Raw genomic sequence first — 17,154 nt, 5'->3', positions numbered from 1 at the left:
TGGTAGTAGAAATGTGGTTGGGGGGAGGAGGAACGAGTTTCGAGTGTGGTCAAGCTACGGTTGAAGCGCAAACTTAAATCGGACTCGTCTACTCGACGAGCGGCTCTTTTTATACGGACGGGGACCCCTCCCACCCCTCCCCATGTGGGAGGAGGCAAAAGAAGGTGGGTGGGTGGGTGTGGGGAGAAACTCTTTTTTTCTTTTTGTATATTTTTCTTCTCATTATATATTTTTATTTTTGTTTTAGTTTTTTAGTTTTTTTTTTAAAAGGGACGGGAGGAGGGAGGTGACGACCACCAGACTGCGCTCCGCTTCGGTGAGGTGGTGGAGACCCTTGATCCGACCTATCAGAGGACTCCGCCTCCCCCGTCCCACCCCATCAGTCAAGCCGCAGACTCCGCCCCTTCTCGATTCGGACCTTATTCGAAATTTTTGTTTCGTCTCTCCACTCGGTTGCAGCGGCCGACAGACTCCCAGTGTCCTCCCATGACTGACCATGTGAGGTCACATTTTTTCCTAGTCAGACACACACATATGAATTATATATGCTAATTTATTCTTGACATTTTTTTTTACAGTATCGGTCTGAATTCAATCGTCATAACAAATCATATTTTTTTGAAATTTAAATGGGTGTTTATTTATTTGTTTTAAATTAAATTAAACACATTTTTGTGGTTGGTGGGACTTTGACCCGAACCGAATTATTTATTCCGCCGGATGAAAATGAATTTGTTAATAAACAAAAGGGAATTCCCAATGAATGATTTAATTGAAATTCGAATGGATTTTGAATGGGATTTAACGCTGATGATGACAGCCGGAGAGAGGAGATTTGACGCACGATATTATTTAATGACGTCAATGTAAACCTCAATTTGGAGGTCCCAATCAAAGAACGAGATCCTTTTTAAAATGTAATAACAAATCTGCTGATGATGATGCTCTGCTGTCGGCTCTTCTTTCCCGACAAACAACATGTGCACCACCAGCATTCATTCTAAAAATGAAATCGCTAAACAAATAACAACATTTGAAAATTTTTAAAATTATATTTTGATTTATTTATTTTTTAAATCACTTTATAGAAAACATACAGCATTTTACCATACATTATTATACACCCTACAACATGGAAATTCGAGTCGACCGACCCAATTGATATGCAAATCTTGGTAATATGACGAATTGATCTTTTTATCCTATATATTCGGCCCGATAGGAATAATTATTTTTTCGTATCATTTAATTAATAATAGGCCAAAGTGACTGGGTAAGAAAAAAACGGCGCGTGCAGGGCAGATTTCAAAATGTTTTCCCCTACAGAAAAAAACGGCGCGTGGCCGGACACACCAATTCTAATAATGAGCTCAAGAAAATAATTGTATTTTTCTTCCAAAAAATCATTCTAAGGCGCGCGTGGCGCGGTGGGATTACATGGAAGAAACAAAATGTCAATTCGGAGAAACACAGAATTATTACATAACAATAATAAAACGACAAGATGAAAAAAGAGTCCAAGTTCATTGATCGATCGGCACGTGAAGATGACAAACGGTCGCCCATTTTTAAACTGCGCGCCAAGTTCAAAAGGCGATAGTACATCGTCACGCGCTCAATTTGAAAAAAAAAAATATTTTTAAATAAAATATTCAATAATATGATAGAGGATATCCTCCCTATATATGGGCCCAATTCGATTCCGATTGGAACGAGAGAAAAAAACATGAAACGTTTATCGTCAATTTATGCACGAGGAAACAAAGTTCACGCGCGTTTGATTTTTTTTACTACGAACGTTTTACTATTATACAGACATCGGGGGCAGTTGACACTGATGCGCTACATTTGTTTTTTGTTTTTCCCGCGTGATATGAAAGATATTTCGAAAGAAAATGTTCAAATGTGCGCACGAATTAATTCAAATTTAGCGCGGAAGTGTTGACCAAGTTGATTTTCGACACGTGTGGGAGATGACGAATCACTTCTAGAGGTATAATAAAATCAAACCAAATGTTATTTATAGTTATATGGGTCACTGGGCACATTCTACGACGACCCCTCATCTCCTTTTTAATTCAAATTCTATTATTAAATAATGCCGTTCACGTATATAATAGGCTATTATACCTTGTATTATACACACTTCAATTGGCTGTGCTGACCTACACTTTCTTTGTTTGTATAGATTCCAAATAGCCACACACACACGCCTATATATAGAGGTGGTATTGTTCTGTTCACGAAGGAATCCACGTGACTTTGGTCGAATTCGATCAGCAGCAGTCTGCGCATTGGAATTTATTCCGTCTGAAAGTCTCAGCTAAACATTTCGGTATTATATCGATATCTTGGAACAGACAGTGTCTGCGTTCGGACATTATGGGCCGATGGCCAGCAGCGGCGTATAGGGGAAAGTCTCTACGGTTATAAATGTTTTCTCTTTTTCTATTTCATTTCTTTCTCTCTCTCTTTTTTCTATTCGAATCTAAATATTTGAATGTCACAAACCCTAAAAGGAGAAAGAATGACGTCAAAACCAGCCGAAACCAGCATCAAACCTCTAGTCTTCTATGGGGTTTATTTCGATCCTCTTGTATATATCTTTAGATATACAAGAACGTATATAGTCGATTACGCAACTATCTGGCTCGTGTGTGTTTTGTATAGGCCTCAAACTGCGTCATCCCGGGCCTTATTTAGTCAACAAACTCTCGTGTCTACATGTATATAGTTAATATACATAGTTTTAGATTTCTATGGGTGAGACTGCAGCATCAACTTTCTCGATCAAGTCTATAAACTTTCTTCTGCGTCATAAAAAAACGGCCTATTCTACACAGTCTGACGTCACAAAACAAATTCAATGCCCAACAAAACCAGCCCAACATTATTTTTGTTTTGTTTATTCTTCTCCTATTTCTATATTTATAGGAATATAAACTGCGCGGGTGTATTATAGGCCATACCTCTCCAATGCGGAATCTATATATCTATATATACATATGTATACGTGCGTATAACAGGCAAGTATAACAATAACAAAAAAGAGCCTCTCCGCGTATATATATACGAGACACAGGTAGGAGAGTAGGCCAAAGGTGAACGGCCTGTTTTGACCTAGTCTGAATGATGAGCGAGTCGAGCCTTTAACACAGTCAATATATAGGCTAGCTGGGCTATATAGGTAGGCCTTTCCTCTATATATCTTCTCCTTCCCTATAGACGTGGGCTGGGGAGAGAGGATAGACATCAGCAAAGCCCTGAATTGTGTACAATCTACACAACAAAAGAGACGAGAGAATGAGGGATGTTTTCCTTATATATTCTTCAATGGTAGCACAGAATCTAAGCATGGGATATAACATCCAAGGGGAAGAAAGGAGATGAGAGGCTATGTAGAATGTAATATAGCCAAGAGCATCATACATTTGATAATCTATATTATGTGTCTAACCGCAACTCATTTGTATAAATCATCAACTGATTACACAATCGAATTTCAAATTTCCCGCCTTGGCAATTTTTCGACCCAATGGTACAAATACATAGAAATGAATCACATATATAACCGCGAAATGACTTTGGAAAAACGTTGGAAAAGTATATAAAGGCCATTGACCAGAAGCTCTCAGGATCAAATGAAAGTGAAATCTCTTGACCGCCTATAGCCATCGACATCCAATTTCAAAAGCGATTTTTTTTTTTAAAAAGAAAAATGCTGGATATATAAACCCCCTCTGCTCCTGCTGATGGTCTACATATTCCCCAAATAAGGATATATATAACGGATATAGAGAGGAGAAAACACCACCACCACCACAAAATCAAGTTTTCTTATTCTTTTCTCAGCGACCCATTGAACTTGAGCCCATGGCTCCACGGTCGTCTCTGCTGTTCCAGCAGCAGCAGCAGCAGGTCAATTGCCCCCCTTCATTTCTACACAGCACTAGCTGCTGTGTCCTATTTAGGATATATATCTTTACCTTTTAGAAATAAATATTTTTCTCTCTTTTCTTCTTCCTTTTGGATAAATAATGCTATCGTAGTAGTACTATTCTATTCCGCCCCCGTCATAACAATCATCCGGTTTCGTATTAAAAATTTTTATTTCGTTTCACTCGCAGCAGCAGTATACAATAAAGGAATCAATAAAATATCAGAAATCTTTTATTTTTTTTTTTTGATCCTGCTAGCGCGTGTGGGTGACCTCAGATGACCTCTTATAAGAGACTATAGAGAGACGCAGATGGTCTATATATCCGCGTGTTATGATGGGTTCACCCCCCTCTTGTTTCCCCCCTCAGAAAAAGAAAAAAATCTTACCTGTGAAAAATAGTTACACCGAATAGAAGAAGAAGATATATAGAAAAAGATATACTATAGTAGAAAAGGACATTGTATCTTATATATTATTGCTAGACATGCTTGGCCTCAATATAATCTAGCTATAACCCCTTATAAATAGCGTGAGGCAGCAGGAGCTAGAAAATGTGTGTACATGATGATTATTAGCTACCTAGTATTTTATCCGGATATACATACTCATATTAAAGAGAAAGGTGTGGTGCTGCTGCTGCTTTTATATTGCATCAGCACACAGCTGCTGCGATCTTGACCTTTTATTGTTATAATTCATTTCCCGGAGAGAAACTACTAGTACAATTCAATGGGAAATCTGTTTTAAAAAAGGAAGTAAGAAAATTTCATTGAATATAAAGGTGACCTGATTTAGGCTATACACTGATTGACAATGTAGCTATATAGACTTGGACTGATGACAAGTTATGTTCACGTTAAAGCGACCTTGTAGGCTAAAGGGAATTATTATTAGGGCTATATCTATAGACTGATAAGATAATAGTAGCCATCGAGAACAAACTTGTTTGCGAAGGGGGGAAATGACAATAGAACGTCTATACATTTCTCATTTTCTATGTCATTTAATGTATAGACAACGACAATTCAAATTGTTTCAGACGTATTACATTTCTATTATTAAATTATCAAGAGACTTATTGTCCGAAAATATTTTAAAAGGATAACGGAATATGTTGGAGACACGTGTAATCGTCCTGGACGTATATATATCCCAAGGCCGGCGCACATAAATATAATCGTCTTAATACATTATATGTTATCTATCATTCCGTCCAGTATGATTGGTTTGACTTATTCTCAGGAGCAACAATGTCTGGCGAAACACCAATGTCCTTTTATAGAATTCCCAGATCTAATTCTAATTAAAAATAATATTGGCTGCCAGTTATAGTGACAGGCACGTGCCTTTCAAGGTTGTTCCGCAACAACAACAACAACAACCTGTCAAACGCCTTCATATTTATTACACAACACATTAGTTTATGATATTCGTTTCTTTTTAAAGATTCAATGGCATAGAACTGCGCAGTAGACGCCTCAATTATTAAAAGGGTTGCCGAGTACAATATCTTCATTCGATTTTGTTGTTTTGTTGTTTTGTTGTTGTTGATCTTATCGCTGAGCTCGCCAAGGTCCAAAAACATTTTGATTATCCATTTTGATTAGCATTAGTTAATTCATTTCCGTGTAAAATTAAAGACCAACACGCGGTTGGTTTCAATAGAGGACCTTGGCTGTTTCTACCAATAAATTAATGATTTCAACATAACTGAATTATTTAAACAAAAAACAGTAGCCTATATGACTCCGCTTTTATAGTGTTACCAGGAAACTCGTCGTACTCATTGCATTCGACTTCTGGTCGGCTGCATTTGTTTTATTTAAAAAAAATTAATAAAATTTAATTAGTCATTGTTGCGGAATGTGTAGCGCAGAGGTATAGATCAGAACCACTTATAGAATTAAGCTTGGAAAAATTTGTTCTACGCACTTCTATATCCCGTTATAATGTAATAAAAATTATATTCCCTCTTGGCTTACGAGAAGGTCCTGGGGAATCTTATTAAATTAGTATGTTGCGCTCGAAAAGTAATTATCTGTCGGCTTTCCTGCAAATTTTGTTAGGAGACCAACTTTTAGATATTCAAATAATCTCGAACCGGTTGGCTCGAATATCGAGCACGGGCAAGAAAACTGCATTGATCGTTTTTGGTTTAGATTAATAAAGGAGGTCGATTTGTAATAGTTAGTATCGATATCTTAATTATTTGGCTAATTTGAATAAATTAGTGTCGTCTGCTTCGATCATCAAAAATGTGGTCGTCTCGTGACTCGTGATAGAATAGGTATAAGGTAACACTCCATGCTGTATAGCAGGGAAATAAAACCAAGGGTAATTTGATTTTAATGGTTCTGAGAGCTTAATAAGATTAAGAAAAACCTGTTCTAAATTTTTGAAATGTAAAGTTTTCCTGACTAGCACAACTATCATGTAATAAGGCCCCTCTGTGAAAGCATGGCAGATTGTTTTTCCTATCTAACCTTTTCCTTTGTGCACAGATTTAAGACCTGAGTGAGCAATCCTAACCACAAGATATTCAAGTCTTTACTTGTGCTGGACCTGTCATCAGCAACAATTTCAGTCTCATCATCGGTTTGGGTAATGATTTTCGTTACTTTGATTAACCTGTGACCTGATGGACATTATACTGTTGCATGACTAGCATCAATGCAGTGCATTACATGTACACCTTCAATTCTTTTATTAACAATTAGAGTTTACTCAATGTCTCTTTTTTCAACTTTTCCTTAACTTGTTGTCTCATATCTTTCAATATTTTTCGTAACCCAAATTTTTGATTTTTTATTTAGATAAACAGCATCCCGTTTGCATGGAGAAACTACCGATGTCGATCGGGTTACGGATCTCTTGTTGCCTCTTCTTTGAATGCCCTCGTGTACACCCATGTGAGTGTGGGTGTATTCACGAGGACCCCACTTTTCCCTATCCTGTCTGTGGTGGATTCAACTCTCCAGCGGATGGGGCACTTGTGGATGGATGCCTGGTCGTATTTTCCAGCCTTAAAGGTAGGACAAATATTGATCTGTTGAATTCCTATCTGAACTGTTTGGTGGCATTGGTTGGAAATCGTCAAATAACACGGAATACGATTCCAGGCCGTTGACTGGGACTTCTCCTACCGTTTTTGTTGACTCAGTTAGGGTTCATTAATTAATTCATCGGTAGAACTATTTCAAATCAGGCTTGTTTTGTTTCGTATACCTCACAAATTTGTCTGTGGGTAAAAAATCAAATTGGAAACTATTTGAACTTAAAAGTGCAGCTAAAAAATGTTGTGACCAAGGGGGGACCTGGGCCGGGCCCTCCTCGTTTAAAAATCAGGGCTCCGAGAGTGAATCAAATTTAATCTTTTTCTGAAATGTATGTATTTAAACGTTGACCGTCGTTTAGATATCAATGACAGGTGCCACCCAGTCTGTGTGCACCACTTATGAAAAAAAGACATGGTATAAGCCCAGCAGGCCACTCTGTAGTATACACCCTTTTTTCTGTCCCAACAACATTTTCTTTTTTTATTTTTAAAAGGGGGGGTATCAAACATAATATAATAACTGGCTCGACAACATCTGTCATTGTCCCATTTCAAAATAATCAAGAAAAAAAAAAGTCCATCGGGTGTTGTCCAGTATAGTTATCGGCTCATGGGAAAGATAAATATTCCTGGTAAATTCCATTTTCGGCGTCTATTTTTAAACTCCATACATATCGATTCTTGTTTACTTTTTCTGCCATGTCACTTTTCTGATGTTTTTACAAATTTCTTTTTCGGGTATCTCCCACAACAAAAAAAGAAGAAATAGGAAAGTTGAAATTTATAGCTCTGCTGGTGTATGTACATTTATCATTTCTACAGTGTGTGTGTGTGTAAACTTATATCGAATTCAGTCATTTTTTCAAATGTCTCGGATTTCCATTTAAAAAAAAAAGACCCTACGGGGCATTTTCTCGTTTGTAAACGATCAACTCGACAGAAAAATTCGCGCATACTTATCATCTATCGTCTTATATGGGAGCCGCTTTGCTGCCGCTGATAATCGTTCGTTAGAATTTTGTCTACCACCAACCAACCGATTCTTTGGTATTCAATCGCGTCTGTTGCGCTGCTGCTGCTGCTGCTCCAGGCCAGTGGAAAAAAAAAAAAAATGTCGGTCACTCGGCCAAGGACTGGGACTAACCGTAGCTGCTACCACCACTATAATATGTATAGGACAAGAGAGAAAAAGAGATAGGCTCCAGCGCGTATTTTTTTAAAATATAATATATACTCTCCTGTAGATATGTAAATTTCTGGCGAAATTTTATTCAGAAATTCGCATGTCATCCGAGAATTTTGTCTCTGCGATTTTTGTTTTTAAAATTCATTTAAACAATTTGATTGATTTTATTTTTCCGGAGACTCCTCCCACTTTTGATATGTCTTGTCCTTGCCCTACTATCCGCGATTCACTCTCGGCAGCAAAGCAGTGCATAGATCCCAATAAACAGCGGCGCCAAACGTTTCAAAATTTGTGTTTCAAATGGAAATGAATGATGACGGCCGGGATAGAGTGTGTACCCCCCCAACCCGTTGACGTCAGCACCCAGTGCGTGTTTTATTTTATTTTACTTATATGGGAGGCGAGAAAAAAAAAAGGCGGTTCACGAAAAAACCAAAAAAAATTCAAATAAGAAAAAGTTTTTTCGGAACTTTTCCAAAATTCGACTAAACGAAAATGGTCGGCCATATTCGTACGTCCAAAAACGAGATCCCCGATCGATTGTTGTGTGTTTTAAAACGATATGAGCTTTGCCAGCTAAAGGGGTGGTCCGGTGGGTGGATGGGAGGAGTCTTAAATATATAGAGGAGAGAGAGAGAGACTATATGGTGACCCAGTTGAGCGTTTGTTTTAATTTATTTTATTTTTTAAAAATAAAAAACAAATTTTTTCGCGGTCTGCTTTCCATATTTTTATACAATAGAGAGTGATGGCCGGACTCTATAAAAACTGTACATGTTTTATATTCAGCGCTATACATTTGATTTTTGTTTTTCTTTATTGGCGCGATGAAAGTGAAAGTCCAGAATTCATTTGTCTATTCGCAAAATTCTTCTTTTAATATTTAGATTTTTTTAAAATTTAACCCAATGTCCAATTTCCTTTGGATATTTCGCAGATTATTTAATTAAATGCTCCAATTACGTACAAATAAGAGAACAATTAATTGCGTCCCACAGTAATTAAAAGCCTTTTAAAAAATTAAAAGATAATTGAGCGAAAAATCGTTGATTTAAAAATTTGTGTTTTTTTTTAAATCAATTGCATTTAAAAATGACTCCCATACATGTGGGAGGGGAAGAAAGAAATCCCCCCTTCTTTTTTCGAAAAATAAGAAAAACCAAAATTTTTAAAAAAATTCAAATTAAGAAAAGAAACAAAAAATAAAAACTTTCACTCGCGTGTGGCTGCTGATGAATGTGTCGGTCGTGTCGTGTGTGTGTGCAAGAGATCAGGTCGGTTTCTATGGAGACCTCCCCCTTTTCCCCCCTAACAGAAAATAAAAATAAAATAAAAATAAAAAAGAGAAAGACAAAAAACCAGCCGCATTCTTTTTTTTCAAATTTTGCTTTTTATCAAAATTGAATTAAATTTTAAAAAAAATTTTCCTGTTCTTTTTTCGTGAATTTCTCAATTATCGTCCCATCTAGTTCGCTGGTGCGCAACTAATTCGTTCACGTAGCGCCAATCTAAAATTTCATGAATCAATTTTTCAATATCAAATGATTCAAGAATTGTTGTTGTTGTTGTTCGACCTCTAGCATTAAATTTTCCCCTACGTTCTGGAACATATTCCTCTCTCCAGAGAGAAAAGAGCATTGACCAACCACCACCACCCCCCGAACAGCTCATCAATATAATACGTTGAATATCTACTACTCCGACATTCTATTTCTATACGCACAGAAAGAAGAAATAAAAAGCTGTCCACATTTTCTGTGTGTCCACTGCTGCTGCTGTTTATAACAGAAAGAGAAAAGAAGAAGAAGAGGAACCTTGAACTAGATTGTTCCATGACTGTGGACCTCCTGTATAGCTCTTCTCTTCTCTCTAGTTAGACACTTGTACATGTCCAGCAGTTCCAATATTTGCTGGACATTGTAGAGCATTTCCTATCTTTTTATAATGGGGAAAATAGTTGACCAGTTGTAGACTTGTTTGGAGCCCCAACTAGTCCGATCCTGTTCCACTGTGCAGCAATTTCCAATTGGTGAAAGTGTTGGAAGAATTTTATTATTTTTTCACAGTTTGTCCAGACTGTTGATGCGTTTCTTGCTGGATGACCTTTATATTCCACGACCTCAATCCCCCTTTTTTCCCCCCTACATATATATCCATCCCCCCCTTTTTTTCCCCACGCTTTATCTTATCCCCATGAATATTTTATTTTTCTAAATTTAGAATTTTTTGATGAACGTTAACATCGTTGAAACATGATGAAATCGAATTAAAATGAAATTTTCGTTTGAATTTCAGATGAAAAGTGACGCCACACGTGTGTGACGGTGGGAGTGATTCCACATGTCGCCATTTCCGCGAACCGGAATTATTCCGGATAAAACAATTATTTGCACAATAGTCTCTTGTGTGACAAGTTTGTCTATTACGACGAAATGTTTTTATTTTTCGTCTAATTGAAACAATTTTCCCCCAAAATTTTTTTAGAAAAAAACCCACAAATAGAATCAGAACTATCTAGTCATCATCATATTACCCAGAGAATTTGTGACTATGGGCGTTATATTTTGTATTGGCTAATTTTGGGTTGGCGCTGTTATGTCCGTAGAGCCATAACAATTGGTGGTCGTTTGAATTTAGATTGCCTTCGACGAACAGGTGATTGGATTCCCAGAAATTTTTTAGAACAAAAATACGCACGTTCCTCTGTAAAGAATTACCAACTCATCAGGGTTTGGTCTTAATAAAAATCAAATGTGTGGAATGTGTTCATCTGGTCGCAGAGCCGGCTCCAATTATCCATATGGCGGAACGAACAGAGGACTATAGCGCTATACAAGTCGCAATAACGATGCTGGACAATGTTGGCCGGACGTCGTGTGTTCGGGACGCTATACGGAGGGGGGGGGCAGGGCTAGCCTATTATAGTAGATAATTGAATTACGGTTATTATTTCTTCTCTGCTGTAGTTTCTGAGGAGATTATTTCTCCGACGTGCATCATCGGTTTCCAATGAGGGACTTTGGCCACTTGGCCCAGTAATTCGTTTCTCATTAATTTCCCAGTAAATTCGACAGTTGCCAGCGGAACATTTCTTGGAATATCTTTCCAAGTGAATTTTCAGACGTCGGTGAAACTCGGTGGGAATATCCCGTCGTGAACCAAATTCACATATTCGTGACCTACATCATTTGAACCAATCACCGTCCAGTCAAATTGTCCATTTACACTTGATGCCATATCCCAGCAGTTGAATCGCCTGGGAGACAGAGAATCAATCCTTTTTGTAGAGAATTCCCTGATGAAATCCCAGTTAAGATTAAAAAGAAGAAAAAAATCACCTTGAACATTTCACTCGAATGTTCTGGAATAAAGTTTGAATCGGAGAAGAAGAGAGAAAATGGGTTCGTTCACCGGCTGGGGGAATTCACGCTTGATATAGCGAGCGACATTTGACCAGCAGCAGCAGCAGAAGAAGATTATTATTATTATTATTACGTTTCGTCCTTGACACATCACGGCCGTTTGGGGTTTGTGACCGCTCCGGCCGGTTCACCTGTACTCCTAAGAGAGAGAGAGAGTGGACAAAAAACATTTTCTGGAAATGATATCAACTCGTCTTAAAAGATCAGATGAAATGTGAGGCAATATGTAAATCGACTACTACTTCCATAGAATTATAGAACAGATACAAATCACACGGGACTGTTAGAAACAGCCGGGACCGTATTGGGCCTACATTCACGCGTTCAACGGCCCTCCCTTTTTTTCTTTTTCCAAGGGGGAGAGAACGAAACGGGTTAAATCGCCCTGTAGCTATATGAAAATGTGAAACGAAGATGCCCATATATCAGGGTTGATCAACCCTTTTTTTATTTGATTTTATGTTTTGGTAGCGGACGTGATGTGGCGTTGGCATCGCCCAGATCTACTATGTCGATGGCCTAAACTCCGGGACGGAACGAACCAAATAATAACGACCGACCGTCCGTCCGTCCGTCTGTCTGTCCGGCTATACAGAGTGGGCCCAGCTCACATGGCCGACAACCTTGGGAGATGCATAGGCAACAGCAGGCGCCGGGACCAGCGCTTCAAAAACGTGAGGGAAACAAACAACAGCCCCAAACGGAGGTACGTGAATTTTCCTACAAACATTTCGGGATTCCCGAACGAACGCTAGTCGGCTTTTCTTGGACGACCGACACGTGTGCTCGAAACGTGCCCTCAAAAAAATCATCGCCCTGTACTACGACTTGTCCTGGCTCCTTTTGAATTTCATATTCAATGAAAACTTGTACGTACATATTAGAATTGAATATCAAAGAAACATTTGCCGGAGCGTGAGTAGTGTAATAAATCTGAAGTCAGAGAAATTTTTTTAAAAACTTATTTCTGAGAAAAATAAAATAAAATAAAATTAAGGGGATGTGAATGCATAGATTTTTTTGGTACGTGCTAGATGTGTAGAATACTACTCCCGTATATATTATAATACAGGGCTCTTATAAATGTTGATCAAATGAACGTGAATTCCATATCGGGGCTCGACAACCCTTTTTCTTTTTTAAAATATTCTTGTTTAGCCCCAAAAAGATTTTTGTTTTTGTTTTGTTTTTATCTTTTATATTTTTCCCGCTCGCTAGCTGGCTGCACGATCATCGCCCCCAATTTAAATATCTCGGACAACCCAGCAGCAGCACCGGCCGGCTCGGCGCTCTTCTCCCGCTATAAAGGGCTCACGCGTGCATACTTTATATATCCCCAAGGTCTCTGGCATGTCTGTCGGGTCCCGGGTTGAACGCACTCGCTCCATACACACGAGATATTTATTTCCCCAGTCTGTATAGCAGAAGTTATATATATATATTTATTTCCCCAGTTTTTCGGAATTTTCGGGTAGATTTATGAACGTCACGTAGGCCTCTCTCTCTCCCGCTTCATTTGAATTTCATTTTTTTTTGTTTTTTTTTATTATTGTCCCGCATTTATAGCATTTGATTTATTTTCCCGGACGACTGATTCAGTTTGTAGGCCGTCATCTTCGATCGGACGTCCCTCAATCACAGTACGGCCACCTGATTTGTACATTTTTTTAAAAGTTGAATCATATTGAACGTATTGAATTTGAGTAGGAAATGAAATTGAATTATTTACGCTGCTGTTGCATGGGAAGGATCCTTTGGGGAGGACGAAACTGAAGAGCTGGAAGCCTCCCAGGTGATTGCGACGGGCCGATCCGTTGGCGGATGACAGCATCGAATAAAGACAATACAAAACGACGGAGAATAGGACGGCACAGATGACCTTTAGTGCGCCAATTTCATCCATTTTTCTTTTTCTTTTTATTACAGGCGCCTCTGTGTGTGTTTTGGCCGGACCTTGGTGAATTTTTAATGCCAACTGAATTCAGTTTTTTTTTTCCTTTTCTTTTTCCGGGGCTGGACTGTTTCCAACTGGAAACGACCAAAATTTCCCAACGTCGTCGTCGCGATTTTTTCTTTTTTTTCTTTTACTGGGAATTTTGGATCGGAATTTTAAGGACACGCTAGGGCATCGGGTCGACGAACATTTTTTTTCTGTTTGACTCGAGAAAGAGATTGAAAATTTGTCCTAAAAATCAGGGACTATTTTTTTTAAATAATTAAAAAAAAAAAAAAAAATTGAAATTTTTTCCACATTTCGAATTTGTCCGCTTAATTTTTTAAAAAAATATTTTGTAAAATATTTCTGGGAACAACCGCAATGGAAATTGCATTATATTTCCCGAGATATTTCTGACCAGAGATATCGTCTAAAAATTGACACTAGGTATATAGCCTACCAATAGAATAGATATTATAGGACATTTTATAGTTAACTGCATCGGGGATTTCGGCCTCCGTTGCGTCATTCATTTTTTTAAGAAAGAAAAAAAAAACCATTTCTAAATATATATTTTAGTCCAATATATAATTACCTACGGGGAATTGTGAGTCTCTACGTCAACAACTTTATGGGGTATAGTATTTATTTGTGTATCGCTGCTATGCAGCCTTTAAAGATAGCCCCCCCCCAACAACTCTGAACACAAATGACGTACAGTGTCCCAAATGAATTATCTGGCGTAGGATAACTTGACCACTATTTCTCGCTGGTCTAAATATACTCACGTGTGTTGTTGTTAGTAAATACCCTGGTGAATTCCGATAACACTTATGTAATTTTCCATTTTTTTTGTGAATTTTTATCAGTAATTAGCAGTTTATCTTCGTTTTACTGAATTCGCCAGTTGCAGTGAATTAACGAATATTATTTGTTGACTTTTTGAGTCTAAAAATCATCTCTGGTGAATTACGAAAAAATGTTGCGTAATATTTTTGTTTCTATGAGCATTTGGACAGTTTGATGTCGTTGAATTGAAATGGCCCAGCTTCATCGGAAGATTTCATCTCCTGGCAGTTGTTTTTCAATGACATTCAAGTTCACAATGTACACATAAAAACGGCCCGTGTGGGAATAAGTTCTGTTGAACTTTGTTTATGCGTACACACACGGCCGTCACACAAGGTTTTTAAAACGTAACGTTTAGACATTTATAATGAAACAGTTTACGACTTTTGGCATTTGACTTTAAAATGACAATGGCCAAATTATTCCCACAACTGGGAATAAACTCGAATCGCAATTTGGAAAAAATAAAAGTCAGAATAAGAGAAGAGAAATAAAAGTTGACTCTCAGATGAAATTGTCCTATGCGATTTCAACTTAAAATCAATTGGCGATTCCAATGAAATAAAATTCATTTGTGTCATCAGTCACGTAGGCTGATGACGTTTCGCCAGTTTAATGGACTGACCTTTTTTTTCAGGTAAATTGACGAAAAGATTTCGGTCCAAAATGACGTGTTGGAACACGTCACAACTCGTTTCCGCCCACCTCAACGACCATTTTCTTTTTCATTTCTTTTCCCACGTTCCTCCCACACCCTTCTAATTAAAGGACTTGTTAATTTCGCAAGTGGATAAACGTCCGACAAGGTGAATGGGAAAGGGGGAGAACTCTGATAGTGTGTGCATGCTGCACAGTCATCGTTTGGACATTTTGGAATTTCCTATACATGAAAGAATTAGAAATATCAAAACCCCCGTGGGAAATTTCGAAAAAAAGTCACGACCTCGCGGACACCAAGTTCACTGGCCGGCCGGCCGTCAAATCGCCCAGCAAGGTGATCACCCCCTTAAAAAAAAAATGTATTACTCAATCAATGACAAAAATAATCAATTTTCGCAATTTTGTGTGTATTAAATTGGGGAATTTCCCCACCAAAATGTCTCAGGTGAGTGTGTCTGTGCTCCGGCCTGATCCATCAATCAATTACACCTGTAGATCTAAATGTTTTGGAATTGCTAATCGTGTTGATTAAACGAATTAAAAGGGGCGACAAAAGAAGAAGAAGAAGAAGAAGAAAAAAAATGGTTATATACGACAGAAGGGGAGAAAAGCAGGTCAAGGTATAACATCAACAGGTCAGAGGCATCGAGCTGCTGCTGCTGCTGGTATACGTCTCCGAGTCCTTCAGATTCTTCTTCTTCTTCTTGTATAAGACGAAAAAAAGATTTCCCCCAAAACTCGTGGTGACCTCGTCGAGTGTAGTGATGCCGATGACCTGTCGAATTGTTTTATTTGTGTGCGACACAAAACAGAAAACAAAAAGGGGAAATAACAAGCTCTTGAGACGATATCTTTTCACACCCTCTCCCTATCTTCGTTTTTCTGTCCAAACACCATTTGGATGTTCTTCTTCTTCTTCTTCTTCTGTGGCGATCCTGTGAGATTCTCTGACTCATCGGACCTCCTTTCACTTATTTGGTTGCTGCTTATTTGTTGAGTATAGTTTAGTGTGGTAGTAGTCGTAGTAGTCGGAGTCTGTGTGTGTGTGTGTTTCATTCCGCCATGTCAAGGTCGCTGGTCACTCGCCAGAAAAAAGAAGAAAAAACCCCAACAAAATTCCAGCGAGCGGTTCGCGTGCATATAGATACTACCAAAAGAGTTCTCTCTCTCTCTTTTTCATTTTCATTTTCATCTCTCTCTCTGTCTATCTGATTCTTTTTCGTCGTCTCACACAGAACCCTGATGCGCTTTTATAACGAAAGAAAAACCTGTCGACACGAGGTGGAAATTAAAGTAAGAGAGAGAGAGAGAGAGACGTAGAGGTATAGTTTCTCTCTCGCCTGGCTCAAGGTTTCTAAAATTGGCGAAGGCGGGCCACGTTACGAAGTGTGGCGAACGAGACACACAGCTGGACTGCCATCAGGAGACTGGAGATGGACAAGGCGACAATCTCCAGGATCTGGCTCAGGCTGAGTGCCACGATCAGGATGATTGTCACAAGTGGCAGCTGGACCAGGAGTGTGGTGAACCAGAAGGTGGACAGCTCTGCCACTTGCTCGCTCAGGTTGCCAGACATGCCCAAGTAGATCCTGGTGGCTTCCGTCACACAGCAGGCAGAGACTCCAATTCCAAGAAGGAGATACGAGAACCAGCCAAAACATTGGTGCTGCCAAATGTAGCAAGAGATGATGAGTGAAATGTAAGACAATGACTTTTTCTTCGTATTATGTAAATACCTTTGCCACAAATGATGCCAGGATGATCGCCAGCCACACTGGGTAGTAGACCAAGTTGAAGTATAGTGACATTTGCAGTACCAAACTTGATTGGACATCATAAACTTTGCTCCATAAAACAATCAAACGTTTAGCATAAAGTACGAGACGCAATAGATAGAACTTGAATGATTTGAGAAGAATTGAAGTTACCTATGTCACTTTGACCCGATACGAATGAGAAATCTTGAGGTATATCCGACAGACCTGGAAATATTCTATCGCTGAAAGAATCCACAACATTTTGAACTGATTGTCTTCCCATTATTTCATCGCTTTCGACGATGGCTTTTGGCTATGAACGAAATGACAGCCGATTGTTTTGGGCATT

General features: G+C 38.5%; 1 protein-coding gene and 1 long non-coding RNA gene across 2 annotated transcripts; one reads left to right on the top strand and one right to left on the bottom strand.

Annotated features, from left to right (window-relative positions):
• The first annotated feature begins 6,185 nt into the window (after nucleotides 1-6,185).
• On the top strand, nucleotides 6,186-15,049 carry LOC124207346. Its single transcript, XR_006879900.1, has 6 exons — nucleotides 6,186-6,274; nucleotides 6,442-6,541; nucleotides 6,754-6,969; nucleotides 12,075-12,309; nucleotides 12,822-13,243; nucleotides 13,311-15,049. It is a non-coding gene; the product is annotated as an uncharacterized LOC124207346 (long non-coding RNA).
• Nucleotides 15,050-15,434: 385 nt separating this feature from the next.
• Nucleotides 15,435-17,112, bottom strand: LOC124207341 (transmembrane protein 17B-like). The gene is made up of 3 exons (XM_046604748.1): nucleotides 16,977-17,112; nucleotides 16,785-16,888; nucleotides 15,435-16,714 (listed from the first exon to the last, which is right to left on the bottom strand). Exons 1-3 carry the CDS (start codon nucleotides 17,086-17,088, stop codon nucleotides 16,403-16,405), a joined length of 528 nt encoding a protein of 175 aa, XP_046460704.1. The 5' UTR covers nucleotides 17,089-17,112; the 3' UTR covers nucleotides 15,435-16,402.
• Nucleotides 17,113-17,154: the final 42 nt, after the last annotated feature.

This window comes from Daphnia pulex, chromosome 11 (genome assembly GCF_021134715.1).
Source record: "Daphnia pulex isolate KAP4 chromosome 11, ASM2113471v1".
NCBI classification, from domain to species: Eukaryota; Metazoa; Arthropoda; class Branchiopoda; order Diplostraca; family Daphniidae; genus Daphnia; species Daphnia pulex.
This window is presented reverse-complemented; position numbering and strand designations above follow the sequence as displayed.

Excerpts from the sequence above, each read along its gene's own strand:
- LOC124207341 (XM_046604748.1), bottom strand. The coding sequence starts at position 17,088 with ATGGGAAGACAATCAGTTCAAAATGTTGTGGATTCTTTCAGCGATAGA. Across the intron at positions 16,889-16,976 it reads ATCGGGTCAAAGTGACATAG|TTTATGATGTCCAATCAAGT; the intron begins GTAACTTCAATT and ends TATGGAGCAAAG. Across the intron at positions 16,715-16,784 it reads TGGCATCATTTGTGGCAAAG|CACCAATGTTTTGGCTGGTT; the intron begins GTATTTACATAA and ends TACATTTGGCAG.